The sequence below is a fragment of the Manduca sexta genome, chromosome 17 (assembly GCF_014839805.1).
Source record: "Manduca sexta isolate Smith_Timp_Sample1 chromosome 17, JHU_Msex_v1.0, whole genome shotgun sequence".
Taxonomy (NCBI): Eukaryota; Metazoa; Arthropoda; class Insecta; order Lepidoptera; family Sphingidae; genus Manduca; species Manduca sexta.
The window spans coordinates 1,127,913-1,145,028 of record NC_051131.1 but is presented as its reverse complement, the minus strand read 5'-3'; the positions used below and the strand labels follow the sequence as shown (position 1 = coordinate 1,145,028).

At 34.6% G+C, this 17,116-nt stretch overlaps 1 protein-coding gene across 3 annotated transcripts in view; it reads right to left on the bottom strand.

Moving 5' to 3' along the window:
* Positions 1 to 8,218, bottom strand: part of LOC115445520 (integrin alpha-PS2-like) — a gene marked incomplete at its 5' end in the record, with an annotated part of 65,381 nt that extends 57,163 nt beyond the window's left edge. For all 3 annotated transcript variants that reach the window (XM_037439555.1, XM_037439554.1, XM_037439553.1), the window contains 1 exon segment: positions 8,049 to 8,218. In XM_037439555.1, the coding sequence (XP_037295452.1) occupies positions 8,049 to 8,218 (170 nt within the window).
* Between the last annotated feature and the right edge of the window lie 8,898 nt (positions 8,219 to 17,116).

The following is a 17,116-nucleotide window of genomic DNA, read 5'->3' as shown; positions in this document are numbered from 1 at the left end:
ATCACCAACAAGACTGCCTGTTGACGGCCTCGTCGGCGTAGTTTTATTACTTATTTATTTATTTATTAGGTTTTCCAGCAGACTTAACACTACGATAACAATATTTTAAATATTACAACTTATAGCTATAATGTAAGCCCAAGTTAGGAAAACTAATACATACATAATTTAAACTAAATTACGGACGGACTGCAGTGGTGAAGTCTCGGGTTCGATCGTTGGTTCGGGCAAAGTGATATATTCTACTCATTGATGGCGGTAGGATTGCTCCCTATCACATCATGTGTCTAAATACGCACGGCAGAAAGTGCACTAGTTGCGCCCCTAAGAGAGTGTATTGTATGTGTGTATTATTGAGAGCCACCATATTTTTTGCAGGGCGGCGCCAGGATGTGCGTAAATTGACACTTAAGTATTAACCGCGTTTATTTTAAATAGTGACATTGAGAAGAATCAATAATTGATGACCTCAACTGAATTGCTAAATCATTGATCAGTTGAAAACTTCAACTAAATTGATTCATTGTATGCATTCGAAAAAAAAAACATATTGTTTTTCGATTATATCATATTTCTGGGAATCATTGAAAAATATTTACTTGACATAATGTATTCTTAAATATTGTCAGAATTCCAAAAAACTCAGCTTATAAACATAGCAACGTTAGTATTCAACATGAATAAGAATGAATGTAAAAAAACTAGTTTCGCCAAATTGGTGCGCTAGTGATCTAAAACCGGTTCACAAATGTCATCTCGCCAGATTAATAAGTATTTTGACCTCAAGATTTGTCAAAATATTTAAGATACTTGATATAGAATTTTTTTTTTGTCTGTATCTTTTTTAACATAATTAGACAGGACATATAAAGTTGGATCGGAGTTAGGCCTCTTGTATGTAAGAGTCAGGGAAGTAAGTATTTTATAACAATATGAAGACAATTACCGCCAAACATTACCTTCTTATTCAATAGAGTAAGATATAGACTCTTTATCATTTACCCTCCCATATCAAATCGGTGCTTTTTTCATGCAAGTTATAAAACCTTTTGACTTAGTTTTTTTAGAATTCAATCCCCAATCTGGAAAATTCATTCCCGATCAAATCATATTGGACAATTCCACACAGTGTGACTAGGCAATCGAACCCAGGAACGCCTGGTCTGCGAAGATCAAGGCCCGCACAGCATATCAAATATTAAACAAAAAACAGTGATTCGACCCAGCCGTGGTGTCGAGCACGGTCGATTGCACCGCCTTGCGACTTCTTGACTCACGCGCGATCTTATTTTGGGTCATTGAATCATCATTTCTTTCACCATCTTTGAAACGTGTAACGTTATTTCTTGAGGATCTCTTAGTATATTCTACGGTTGTGCACGGGCCTTCTCTATTATGACCTTTGGTCTAGGTCCTTCCGTACAGGTGATAGTTTTATATACATTAGATTTAAAATAGGTACCATGTAAAATTTGAGGCATGGTCTTACCTAGATTTCAACTTAGAGATAGGGTAAATCTTAAATTTTGATTTTAGGGGAGGGAGGGCGTTGGTGGGCAATGCCGAAATTTCGCATAAGTGGTACAAATAATACAATACATTACACAAGCATTTACATGTAAAAGCATGTAAAATCCAGAGGGGCAGCAGCCCTAGCATATCCCTCTCCTCCTCGGAACGCCCATGACTTTAGGTTTTCTGTTCCACAGTATTTTTCTTCACCATTATATTAATATACGTATAGGCAGAATAACTATGATACCAATGTGTTCTGAATATCCAACAATTTATACTCTACCAAATACAAAATGAAAAGTTTTCTGTTTTTTCGAGACTTAAATACGGTAGATTCTTTTATTGAATATACATAATACGATAGAAGATATACAATAAAAAAGTTGTCAAATTACTAAACAATTTAATGCATGAGTCATTGGTAAATTGACATGTCTATTACGTATGCTAACAGGCCGCCAAAAAGCAAACAGCTCGCAAACTAGTTACATTCCCGCGACGGTTACGCGGAAGTATCTCGTTTACGAGATTGTGCCCCCACGCTGCTTGATTTGCTCGTTTGACAAACAAACACTTTTACACATGCATAGAGATAGATGGATAAGCTAGGAGCTAAATACTTTATATAGAAAAAATAACTATTTTAAATTTAAAAAAGCTTTGTTTCCCTTTCTACACCTTTGTCAACTTTATTTAACTTTCAATTAGGATAGAATAAAAATAAGTAGCAGATAAATTATTTGATTAAAATATTTACAACAATCATGTTTATTTACATTATAATTGCCTTTATCAAAGCGATAGTAATTCGAATATTTAATTTCGTCACGAGGCGGGCCCGCAATAGGAATCGAACCTGCCCACGCGCGGCCGTGGCACCCACATCACCAAATATTAAGGCCCACGTACTCTCCGACTACTGATATTTGCTTACTGCTCACTCAATAATATTGAGCGTTTATGCTTGTAAATAGCTTTAAGATAAGACTAATGCAATTGTATTTAAGATCGATTTTGGTTGAGGTAAAGCCGTGATTGGTAGAGCCGTGCTTAGCCAGTCTCCCCCTTAGATATCTTAGAATTACTTCAACATAATGCTCACAGGCACTTGCTGGATACAGGCGGTTTCGTATTGGTCTAGAAATCTTTATAAAAGGTCTATGTTCAGAGTGAATTTCAAAAGGCTGAAGAAGAATAGACAATAACTAGATTATTGGCCATCAGTTGATCCACATAACATACTTATTGGTCTGACAACCCGTTTAAAACAATATTTAGTAATTTGGGACATTATTTCAATCGCCGCACCACTTTTTGGTTACTTTCTAAAATAATTGATATTTTGACAAATACAAAATGTCACGGCATTTCGTTCGATAGAATTTTTCTGACGAGAAATGGCCTTAGTTCATTAACACGGTTTCATTAATAACACATCGCTGATAAGAGAAAAATGTTGATAACAAAAAAGCGGCGGCGAATTGTTTACAAGACACCGTCGATTACAACAATGGAGCTTGTGAAATACAATGCGCTGATAACGGTAGGGATGTGATAGAGTCGATAGATTGTCGATATATTTGTGGACTTTTGTGACAATCCATCTTTCACTTAGTATTTAAATAACTAAAATTTCTCTAATTTAAAAAATAATAATAGCGCATAATAAAATTGTGTAGCTTGGATTCAATTCGCTATATTTATAGCTACCACATCAACTTCTCATGTATACATAGCTGCATATAACTAACTAAAATATATACACTTAAAAGTAAGTTAGGTAAAGCAAAAGCCTAAGTCTAGAATTAAAGAGATGAGAATATCTGAGTCTAGCAGCAATATGAAATAAATTAAGAACACTATAGCTCAACTATGAATTTGCTGGCGATAGGATATATTTTACATCCGCCCGAATAGCAACCACCGTACGCAAAGTGTTAAAACGCGCCATAGTGACTCACGTAAGTGTGTCGCTTTCTGGGATCACCCTGTGCATATCCGGTTACAACAGGCCGGCATAATTGCGTCGACTGCCGTGGGGTTATCATCTCTCCTCTGTCGACATTGCATTGGACTCCACTCCAGCTACCATCAGGAGCAGTGGAATCTATTTGACGTGCACGTTTAAAATAAAAACACGTTATTAATCTACTTAGTTTTAAAATAAGTTAAACAACCATCATGTTTTGTAAACTTCAACATAAACCAATATTAAATATGTTATTATATCTATTTCCGGTTAACAGTAATGTGTTCAAATAATACAAATGTCATGTCGGTACAATGTTAAGTGAACCGTTTACGACCAATTTCCTTTGCTATTTATCTTCACTTAGATGTATTAGACTTACTGACGGGGAATTTACTGAATAAAATGGGTGGAGATGTTGATTATTATTTATGATTGAATGAGTTGTCGTTGAGGTCATACTTCGAAACCCCGTTTGCATAAAAAGGATATTTTAAGTTTTCTATTTTTTAAAATATATTTTCTTTTTCTTTATTATGTGCAACTTTGAATAAAAAAAAAATATATTGAATTAACATGCTAATGTTATTTTATCCGAAGAAATATAATTGAACAAATCTAGTTCCAAAATAAAATGTTTTCAGCCGATAGAAGATTTTTTTACCACCAAAACAGATATTAAAACATTTTTGCAATTAATTGTTGACATCCGAAACGGCTCTAAATAAGAAATAAATTAATTTTATCGATAATAAGTTTATCGACACCAGCCCCATGCCTGGTTATTTGCACGCTCAGCGCGTTATCTGCATTGAACCTGGTTATCTGTTAAACTATGAAATTGAACCTCTCGTTGGATCCTACTGCATCACACATTAGCTGCGCTTGCGCATCGAGTGCCGTACACGCTATATGTTACTTATCTTTATAATTATGGCGACGGTGATGATGTATCAGACGATACACGTATATTTACTCCCATGTATAAAGTACTTCGTTATATTGTTAATTTGAGACTTAACGCACTGGCAATATTTTTAGGAATTAAGGTCGTCATTATTTACCTAATTTTACAGACGTGAATTTGTCTGTGGCTAATTCTAGTTTCATATCATGTTCATTTTGTTATGGATTTATGTTTTACAAATTTCCTATTTGTTAATTATAGTTCTTATGATTATTATAATATAAACATGATTCTAATATCCGTTAAATTTAGTAAACTGCATTAGCAAGACTTCGATATTCAAAATATTTGCCTTTCCTGGATTTGAACCAAGTACCTAGCAATGTCACTAAGCTATTAACACCCATTACATCACCACATCGGCATTGCTATACTTTTTAATACAAGTTTGACCCACTATTGGCGCAGGTAGTGGCCGCCCACGCTCGCCCACGCGTGGCCCACATGGCCCACTAACGGTTTCGTAACCTATCCGCGCTAATTACGAACTGGAGGGCAAAGGTTCGAACTTATAAGTGAAAGTGGAAAATTAGATCACCGGGCTATTAGAGTTGTATTGTTTGGGAGATAACGTGGGGTCAATGACCTCAGTGTAGTAAATGGCGCGTTCGACTCCCGCTTTGATATATTCGATTTTTAACCGACCGACCGAAAGAGAAGCCGACAGGAACCGGATCAAACCCCTTCACCACTGCACCATCTACACAATCAATAAATAATTGCATTAAAACACGCACGGAAGCGACAAGAAATTCCAGAAAAATATTTGAGTATGCACCGTCCAAATTATTCGAAGTGTTGCACAATGAAGTTAAGGGACGATTCCGAATCAACAACAGTCTTTGGCGTATTAAAACGTTCTTCTGTCCAGCCCCAGCAACTCTACAAAATTCTTTATCCTTCTATGAATCTATACACAATTTTTAGCAGACACTCATAAGGCCAGACTTGTAATTTGCTTGGTGATGTTCTGGTCTCCTAAAATCAAAATTTCGGCGATTCTGCACTCACAAACGGCGATCAATTGTCTGCTAGGATATAGCACGGACATTCTCAAAGTTTTTTAGCAATGGAACTCTTAGAAAAATGATTTATATATTTTTTTGTATGCTTTTACAGTATTCTTTATTAATAATAGTATTACTTGACATTGTGTTTCATTATGAGAAATAATGTTTTGGACCCTCCACAGAGGCCTTGCGAAGCTCTAAAGCTTTGGGGAAGACACTCTGAATCCAATCCAAGAAGCCAGTTTGAGCCATCCAATATAGTATATTACTAGAAACGATTTACTGTGTTAAGCGACTGCAGCTTCCCGCTGCAGTAGACGTCAGAATCGCTCCTTAATTCATACAGGATGTTAGAGTTACTTAACCCAGTTTTCTTTCGATTTCTTCCGATAAAACTGTATTCAGTTGTTCTATTCGTTTGACTCATCGTTGCATGGTTTTTACAAATATACTTTTTTACGAGTTTCTTTAGACGTAGTTTGTGTTTTTATCTCTGTAGAGAATTGTTTACGTCGCTTTTAAAATAAATTTACGATGCAAAATAAAAATATCGATAAACACATTCATATATTTTAGCGTATCAAGAATTTGCAAATATAACAAAGAAGCTACGTAAGATAAGAAAATAATAAATTGTATACTAAAGTTAAACTTATCCCTAAATACAATGTTTCCATGACGAATAACTACCATTACGGAGCATGGAAGTGTCCAGCACAAAGCAAGCATTATGCTTACTTGACGTGATGCATGATCAGCCGAGAGACAATACGCGGTAGCGGTGCTTATAAATCAAGTGCGCGTGCGCAGCGCCCGCCCGTACGTCATAATTTACGCTCCCCTCGCGAATTGTGATAAACAGAATACGCTTTGTATCAAAATTACGTCAAAAGTAATAGCTGGTGAATTCGAATTTGCCGCCATATTCTTGACAAAACAGAGTGTGATAAACCTTTTGTAAGGCACATAATTTTCTTTTTAACGTAAATAATATAAATCCGTCACTCGCATTTAGGCTACACCGACTTCCAGATCTCTAAAATTATTAAATAAGTTCTTCTTAATATGTTTAAACCAATTTTACTACACACATATAAATCAAAAAAATATATAATATATTTATCCCAATTAATGTTTACAAAACTTTTAAAATTACCCACTTTAATTGTCGTAAAAAATACAACAGGCGCACCCTGTACCCAATACGTCGCATTAAGGCAGTTCGCGAACGCTGCGTTTATTATTCATAAAGCAATAGAAGCCGCATCCGAGGGATATTAATAACTGATTTATCGTGAATGCACAAGTATGGTCTTTTATTTGTCAATCGTGATGTGAATTGTGCCTTGCACTACTTGGAACTTAACGACCTACATTATCTACTTGCCACACACGTGCAAAAAGCATGTGTAACTAGACTTGCAAAACAAAATAGGCCCTTCCTAGATCACGGGTTTCTTGTAAGGGAGTCTATCTGTATATATAAGCATTGTCTGATCCTAGCACAAGTGCGTTCTGGCTTGATAGTAATAGTGTAATTAATAAATATTGTGATTGAAATAAAAATATTTTTCGGAATTCTCGGCGTTTTTTATATTTAAGTTTTTTCTTAATGTTTCGAAGAATTTGCATCCTTCATGGTCATGGGAGAAACTGATGTGTTGGTCGTCCGAAAAGTCAACCTTACAACAGTCCGCCCCGTGACCATGAACACTGCAATCTACGAAACCTCGGGAAAAAAATATGAGAAACCACGATAAAATCCGAAAACTAGAGTTATTTTGATTTCTAATTTTCGCGTAAACATTGAAAATAATTATGGTTACCACCATCAAAGTTTTAGGGCGATGTCTATAATTCATACCATCTTATCCCTTAACCATCTAATGAGACAATTTATGGGTTGGTGTGACACTTACCATCCAGCGAAAAATCTCGTCAATTAGTTGCATAAAACAATCAATATTATAAAATAATGTCATAGAATCTTGACAACTCCAAAAAATTTTTGTAATAAACTGAAATGAGAAACGATCAAGTTTTTGTGTCGTTTATAGATTCCAATAGAAAAAGGACTCACAAGTTTCATCGTCGTGGAGATTACTTTTAGTCATTGTTGACAGAAATTACGGTGCCTAACTTAAAAACTCAGGTTCATTGACTTGCCTTTAGACACTTCTAACACTACTCTTATATTCTCTGACCTAAATATTTTTAACCGAACAGTGAACATTGTGTGGAAATGAACAGAAATAGGTTAAAATTTAGTTGTCAAGATCACGAAGTCAGAAGTTCACGCGTACAATGTTTTTTTGAATTCCACAAATTTACCAGAATTGATTGAATTATCGATCTTATCAATAGTAAATACTCTGTTGAAATATGTACCCACAGCAGATTAACAAAATGAATTAAGATATATTCAATTACATTTATGAAATTCAGATCAAATTCATACTATTATATAACGAGACAATTGATGCCAATAGATAATGAATCATCTTATCAATACTAAATAATAATGTAATTATAAATACGCCATTATTCTCTGTGTCACTAGAAGAACTATTAATGAAAGTGTACTTACTGTTAGTTCTATCAAACACCATCTCCGCGCACCGCTCAAGCGCCCGCTGGCCATGACCCTCAGAGGAGTAGGACCTCCGGCCAGGCTCGCAGCGGTACACCGCGCCGGGCCGTGAGATGTTGTAGTGCTTGGGAGGATAGCGCTCATCCTCCGGCGCTCCCACTAGGATCCTAAGAACAAGAGGAAAGATGGATTAATTGTGAAGGCATTTTTAAACAAACTTTCTAATATTGCCAAAGTAACATAATACTGTAATGGTAAGTGATTATAATGTGTATTTTTGTCGTCTTACTTATGAATTTAAAAATAGTTAATAGTATAATGGACAGCATGTTTTGCGATGATAACATTCACATGTAAATAAATACGATATAATCATATTTAGAATAAAACTAAATTTCAAATCACAAAATTCCTCCAGTCGTTTCAGAGATGTGCGCTAACAAACATAAAAACAGACTAACATAATATAATTGTAAAAATTGCCGATATCTGTTCTATTAATCTTCTATAGTCCCCCCCCCCCTTTTTTTTTATTACTTTTTCCTACTACATATATAGATAATCTTCGTTAAATCATTCCGTCATATATTCGGTGTAATCCGGTCCTTTAATCTATCGATACCGGGGAGTAGACACAAAGCAACGACTGGAAACAGGTCAGATGGGGACGACGCTGGCTCAGTGCCAGTACGCAAATAGCGCGGGTTCATACTCCGCTCTGCTCGCCAAAACGTATTTCTATAACTATGACTAATGTGACGTTTTGGATGTGTATACTGTTTTCATATCGAGAGTTCGTCTTACGCGGATTTAGCGTCATCGTGGTAAGCGGATCTGAGTAATCTCTAATCGAAGGTTGATGATCCAAATATCGTTTTATATAGTGTTGAAAGAGAAAGTGCCTGATATATAACGGATCACTCACTAATACTATAATTGCTCACACTCGTACACTTCGCTTGCTTTAAATCTAATGTAGTTTGATATCCTTGGAGGTTAGCAAGTACGAAATAATTTGTTTTTAAAAAAAACTTTTTGAACTAAATTAAGTAACTAATTTTTTACTTCTACATTATTATTGACATAAAAATACAGCATTGTGCTAGATTATTAGAAAGTTTTGTAAAAAAGCTAATGAAATACCTTCTAAATTATAAATATTCATATTAATACAAAGCATCTCCGGTGAATTTAAATGCCTAGTTACAATTTTAAACATCACACAATAACAGTTTAGAACACGATGCAAACAGTTCCACTGCCTTGAGCATTGAAATAACGTTTGCTGATCTCACAATTCGTAAGACCATAACCTCGAGCCATTATTTACATTTGAAAATACTTAGTGTTAGATTTCATGTTGCTAATGGCTCACGTTACAATTCTAGGCAAAAAGTTTCTAGTGGATTTATTATTACAGTAATATTTGAATCTTATCGATTTGGAATTTGATTCTAGTCTATTAAGGTGCAAATGATTATAAATTTTACTGAATTATCAGACGAGTAAGTCGCTCATCTTTGTGCAAACAGTGATAAAAGCCAGAACTGTATCATAATTATTGCATAGCTCTGAATGGTGCTTGCAAACTTGAGAAATAAGATATCATAATGCTACACAAATTATATCATAGAAGGTAGCATTGTCATTCAGATTTAAAACTCCACAAGGGAATGATATATAAAAAATGTTCCAGAAAGAACTCCATTTCTATATTAAATTAACTTAGAACGATATCCACGCGATGTCGGAATCCGTTAAACTTTAACTATATTTAGCAACAAAGTTAGTGACAAAGTCGTGAGCGGATGTTTCCCGTCGCGTCCACGCATGCGCGGGAAGTGGGCCTATTTCGGTCCTTACCTCAGACCCCGCGATTTGTTAGAACTTTGAACCGTGTTATTTTCGTATTAATGATGTGGCGGCGCGTTAATTGTTACCAGTTATGGACGGTTTTGGGAGTCAATTCCTTATAGGGAATCTTAGGTTTATAAATAAAATAAAAAAAATTATAAATTTGAAAAATACTTGGTCCTTCGAGGCGGATGTATATTTATTTAGGTAGTAATCTACTAATCTAATTAGGAACCCATCATTATTCATCTTAAAATAAATGGCGCTAAACTGATGAATATCTATAAAACCACAGCTCAAGATGCTATTTATAAATCTCATTGAGCGGAACAGTGACCACTCGCGAAACTGTTGCGAAACTGACCACGCAGGTGAGTCACATGTGGCAGGATGCCAGACGCACCTGCACTGTTTTGTTTTTTTTATATTTGAGGATGTGCGAGTTACTAAGACGATATCGGAAGCCATGTTTTTTATTCAGATAGATTTACTAAACTGAGAGTGATTTTAGCGTAGTTTTATAAGCCTAGTCTTAACACAAGAACTAATCCTGAATCTATAATAATACTTAGCACTTTAAAAGAAAAAGGTTTTAGGACGAATAAAACATACTACCGAGAAATTAGCAACACATTCCTAGAAATTACAACTACAAATAACGTAAACAACTTTTGATACGTTAACATCTATATTCCTATGACTCAACGTAACTTACACGAAACAGGAAATCGATTATTCACCCCAACAAAACTTATCCATTACGGTAATATCATAATATGGCAACACTGTTTCCCCTTAGATTTGAATACGTGTGTGAAATTATACAGCTATTAGGGATTTCCTGAGGCGTAAGGAAGGGCGGCCTATGACCAATGACCGTAACGGAGCTATTTTAGAAATGTCTGTGCTTTTATGTCGGTTTGTTTATTGATTTTCTATGCTGTTATACTGTTACGTCAGCCATGTATTATTTACTGTCTCACTGCTAGACCTTCTCTACTACTGAGATGGATTAGGCCTTAGTCCACCTGGCCTAGTGCAGATGGGTAGACTTCACACACCCTAAAAATTCTATAGAGAATTGCTCAGGTATGCAAGTTATTTCACGATGTTTTCTCTAACCGTTAAAGCAAGCAGTAATTGACAAAGAATACACACGTAATTTTAAGAAAAGTCAGAGATGTTTAAACCAGCGGACATTCGTCTCGATAGTCCGTTTTACACCTGTATATGTATTCTATATTTATACTCTGATCGGAAATATTATATTTTTCCAAGTAGTAATTGTAGAACCTAGACGAATATATTTTGATACGGTCTCAGGCACAGCGCTTTTACGGTCAACTTGTCAAAGAACATTCATTTATGATCTTTTTTGCCGTATGCAGTAACATCTTAAATCTAATAAAAGTGTCAATTTATTCCAAACTGATAAATCATTTGATTATTACGAAAGCAATAAGAACATTCTCAAGGCGCATACAATCTGGTCTTATTAACCGAAGTCAAAGTTCATTACTGCTGCGCTCGGTTAACTAGTGGACCCACTGTTGGTCATGTTTATGCCAATTGTTTTATACAACCTAGATCTCATTAGATATCTACTCGTCATTCAATTTAGTTGCTTATACACCTCATAGAAGTTTAAATTACAGAGCAAAGCAAATAGATACAAATATCTACATACTATGTTTGTCATCCTAAAACACTCTATGATAAGTCTAATATGGCCTCGCAATTTAAAAAGCCGTACTATTCTTCAAAACAAACCTAATAGTGCTGGCACAATATATTCTTGACAAAGAAAGCGGTAAAACCAATTTATGAAACATTTACTTAGCTACAAAAATTATATCGGTTAATATCTGTCCACTCTATGGTCAAGTTGGCCCAACATTTGCTTGTGCAAAGCAATTACGGTGCCACGTCAGCAAGCATTGATTCTCATCCCAACGTTCATTGTCCTATATTAGCTATAGATACGTCATAGATAGGAGCCATTCTACACGATTACAATAACTATTCTTTCAAGTATGGTACATTACCTTTAAAGTGAAATGGAGTGAATTAGATTCAAGGGGCATTCAAGATATAATCCAAAGCTTTTATAATAGTATATTATAAAAGAACGTGTGTGTATGTGCAATTCATATACGGTAGAAGTGAAACTTCTGAAAAATAGGCTACGAGAGATAGAGATGGACATAGAGTATCAGAAGTATTAGGATGTAAGGTTTATTGTTTTACATAATACTAAAACATATTTGTAAAATTAATTTATTAGCCAGATTAAAATATTCACATAAATAAAAATACAGAAATAATGATAAATAAAAATACAACTTGCTTTATACTAGATCTTTGTAATATACAGGCGCAACACATGTATTAAACACATACTAACAGAACAATAAAAGAACGCAAAATGTTTCATGCAGGCTGGTTGAACGATGTTCCTTTTTCAAATATGGTGACGCATCTTCGTGTCATTGAGTTTAAAATCACAAAGATTCTAAAGAAGTATCATTTCAAAATCAAAGTGGTAGGTTTATGAAAGTCAGCCTAGGAAAGCACTTTGTCCTTTTGCTGCTAAACAATTTGCTAATCTTGAACTATATGAGATTGAACAACTAATGTGCCAGTATGAGTTCAGTGCAATATAAGCAGGGATTTATATTTCAAAGTGCTTTGTATTGATGCTGTTTATGAGTAACGAACGAATGGCGAACCTTAGTGTCTTCATTCTTTGTTAAAACAACACGAATAACACGACCATTATAAGCATCTTAACAGCTCTGTTAAGATGTGCATTAAAAACTGTTATGAAATTCATCGTACATTAAGCAAGAATATGAGCCAATTTAGAGTGTGAAATTCTACAATGAAATGAAATGATTCATGCAATAAGTGGTCCGTCGTTCGCACAATTAGCGCGACCAATTCACTTATGTACCCAATGTTGGACACTTGCGAAGTGTGTCCTATGTATTTAGTTACTTAGTTGCCGCGCCGTTCACTCGTCCGTGTAAAAATATTTTTATTAGCATTCCGCATCTTGGGTTTCATTTTTTCCATAACCAACTTCTATAGAGAAATTTCCATAATTTATTTAAAATAATTTATTCTTTATCGGAATCCATACAGCCAGCATTACGTGGTACGCAAACAAACAGACTACTCTTATTGCATGTATTTGACGTCAATAGTTAGGTATGGATAATGTTATATACAAAAAAACGCAAGCCTAACTAAAGAAGTATTAAAATCGCAAATTTTCGCTACATCTCTGTTTCATAAATATGTCAGTGTTTACTCTGAAAGCCTTATCATAATGCAATGTGGGTGAGTTTACAGTAAGATATGAAGTTTTCCAACGCAACATCTTGATAATATTTTTAATAACTTTATTAGCACTTCTTATTTTCATTTGCAGAACTGGTTACAAAATTATGAGTTTAAATAAAATTTTGGGAATTATTCATTGCTTCATAACGCTTCTTGCCGAAATGGTGATATTGTCTTCAAATCCAGCATCCAGCCCCATCATCTTAGAATTATTTTTTAGAACACATATTTATCTTTTGATTCTAGAAACTTCCTAGGATCATTGTAAAGACCTGAAACTATGACTATGCCCGAAGCATCAAGATTCATTACAATAATTGAACATCCATTATTATTATCATATATTTTGCAGGCAGACTATATCTTCGCATTCGCCTATTTACGCCTCCATTCGCTTGGAAATTTCACCTCTCTTCAGTCAATAAGACACGTAGCCTTGCGATCCCTTTGTTTACGACCTACTTACGATAAGCCTCATCCTTTGTCAAAGCAAGCCACGTACGCGGACGTGAAATATAATATATTATATGATAGGTTGCGAAACTGATTCATAGATGGCGTTAGTAAACAATTTTTTACGGAATATATATCCGAATGACTTGTAACTGCTGCTGTCTTCTATATTTTTTTATTTATCCTGTTTCATAATAGAGTAACGCTACTCTTTCAATATATTATAAGACAACCAAATACAAAAGTTACGCTGTCAATTATACTTTCAAATAATTAATAGTAATCAAACTAATATTTACACGGAAATTTGGAACCAAGCCAATGACATATTATAATTGACGTCTCTGCGTCTCTTAGAATTATCCTTCTGCCATCAATCCTAAGAGAGCGTAGATAACTTAGGCCTTAATCCTTTAATTGAGACCGATCAGACCTTCCTTACTACTGAGAAGGTTTAGGCCATACTCCATTTACGTTAGATGGATTGTAAGTTATAGATAGATACATAAAAAACGCGTAATCTAGTACTTTAACAACAACACACTTTAACAATAACACTTACTCTCTACTTTTTACCATATGGTTAAAAATCAATAAATAATAACCAATATCTATCCAATAAACATAAAAATTATAATTATAAAAAGTATGCATATAGCCAACAGCAATTATGTTAAACACGGCCAGGTGACACCTCACTTATAACCTCTCATTACCGCCTAATTTTATGGATAAACAGTTAATTAATTACACATATAATTTTATTGCATTACTATTTAAAGATGTTAATCGATTCTGTTTTTAATGTTGTCTATCTATTGTCTTCTAATTTAAAAAGAGATGTAACGAACGTCAGATATTATTGTATTAATTTGATGTAAGTTTCTCCTTTAGGCGTTCCTTCAGTTAAAAACTGGAATTTATCAAATTATTCAGATTATTATTGCTCAAAAAGTAAAAAAAAACAGATGGTAATGATATCACTAATGATTACAAATACGCCTTCACAGCGTAGTCAATAGTAGGTGGGCAGAAATTCAACTCAATTGTCGCCACCTACCACGCATTGAGTTTGCATATAAAATAGATGACGTAGGTACATAGACAAAATAACTCACACTCATACGATGCGATAACGACAATCCGACAATAAACTAAAAGCTAAAGATCAGTTTATTTAAATGCATAAAAATTAACAGATTTAAATTAATAAAATAAGCTTTTTAAATCAATTAGAGAAAATAATATTAAGAACATTTTATTGACTACTAATCTTATAAGTGGACATTTTAAGTTCTTAGAACCAATTAGAAATGTGTCATAGAATTATACATACAATTCCGATTTATAAGGCGTCATATTCATTGAATTTTGAAACATATACCTAAACCATTATATTAGAATAATTGTTACTTATTTTACTTTTGTTCGCTATAAATTGGTACGTCACAGTCGAATTAACTCAATCCTGCTGAAAGCAAAACCGAGAAAGGACTGCAGGGCGCTACCAAATAAAAATTGTGACTACGGAAACTAATTTATTTTGATTTTTTTTTTATTGTTTAACTATAACTTTGCTTTGTTCTCTGTCAACCCCTTTTTTTGGGGTGACGATATGAGGCATGTTAATAAGGACCACACTTTTAAGGTTTCTTTATATTAAAATTATATTGTAAGTCTTCCTTGTCGGTTGTATGTACAGTGATTTAAATCCCTGTAAGTAATTAAGTGACCATACACTTATTTTAATGTTTTACGAGTAGACAAGTTAAGGGTCCGCTTCATGATGAGCATAACGAAGTGGCAGAGACCGAGCAACAATTTGCGTATATAGTAAAATACCTTTTGCTTGCGGTTCTGCGAGCGTGAAATTGTTTTTCCAGGATAAAACACGCTATGTCCTTCCCAGGGTCTCATCGAAATCCGTTGGGTAGTTTTGTAGGGGCTTTATTGAGTGTATTTTTGTTGCCAGAAAAGATTATTTATTTATTGTCATTAACTCACTGGAATAACTCTGTAAGCATCTAATCATGCAAAAGGATGGCAGATGTTGTCATAGATTTTTTTTTTCACGAATTAAACATCCGTATCGTCACTCAGTTGAGTAAATAATTCACATTCGCCCGTAAATTTTGCAAATTTAAAATATACCTACAACAGTCAATCTACTGAATCTCGCAATAGGAACACTTCATCTTGTTTAGCATAAAGTTCATTGTCGTGTAATCTGTTAGGTTACGTTCTGCTTGATTCTTCCTTTGATCTTGAGTTGTGATCAAATAAAATAAATAATATTCGCGTGCCGGCATTCTCACGGCCAGCTTGGCAATGGAGAGGAGTGGTGCAATTTTCTCATTGAAACAATCAACTAAGAAGATACCGCGAGGGTGCGGCATGCGGGTGCTCTGACTATACTATATATACAGATACTGAAATTCTGTTTATAGTTGGTTACAGAAATAAGTCTTAAAGAAGAAGTACTTATTTATGACAAGGTCGGAAGATAATTGGATAGTCTGTGGTAGGAAACAACTGTCCAGAAGTATTATACATAAAATAGTCTCAGATAAACGCGAAATAAAAGCAAAAGTTTTTTTTTATATAAAATAAGGCACGCAACGAACAGTCGCCTGATTATTATTGACCAATAACACACATCTATAAAAAATCTGGTTGCGCAGACAACCTTCAAAACAGATTGAAAATTATGGAAACAAAAGGCAGCACTTGAACCTTGTTAGTTTAAAGTTCTCTTCAGTGAAACAACTAACGTTGTACCTAAGCTATGAAAGTAAAAAAGGAAAAGTTTGTGGGTTTGTTTGTAGGGGCCAATCTGTGAAACTGCTAAACCAATTTTAAAATTATACCGGGAAAATACAAAGCGGGATGTATCCCGGAAAAACTTTTTCAGACAGGCGAAGCCGTGCACCCAGGAAACCGAAACATTCAGCCTACATTCATAATAAATTCTAATAACATATAATACAACTAACATTAGTTACATGTACACGTGCATAGTTACTAATGAACCATGAAGTAAACCGTATCTGCGCAGTTATCATTAACTGAAGTAAATAAAGGCTCAGTAAACGTAGCCCGAAGGTTAACTGGCAATCACTTTACCTAAATTTAAGCCTATTGTGACACCGTGTGGGCAAATCCGTCTGTGTACATGAATATCGGTCGTGAATTTTGATTATGTAGCTATTTTTAATTAAAATCCCAATAATTATGCGTTACTATTTTCTAATAATAGCAGATCTGTAAATTCTTTGTTGAGATTTCCAAAACCAACTAGTGTCGTCTATTTCTGCACATGAATAGAAAACACTATTTCGATATGGTTTAAACATATCAGATTTTAGGTCCAGTGGGGTCATTTTGCCGTAACCGGGATAAAAAAAAATGCGCGA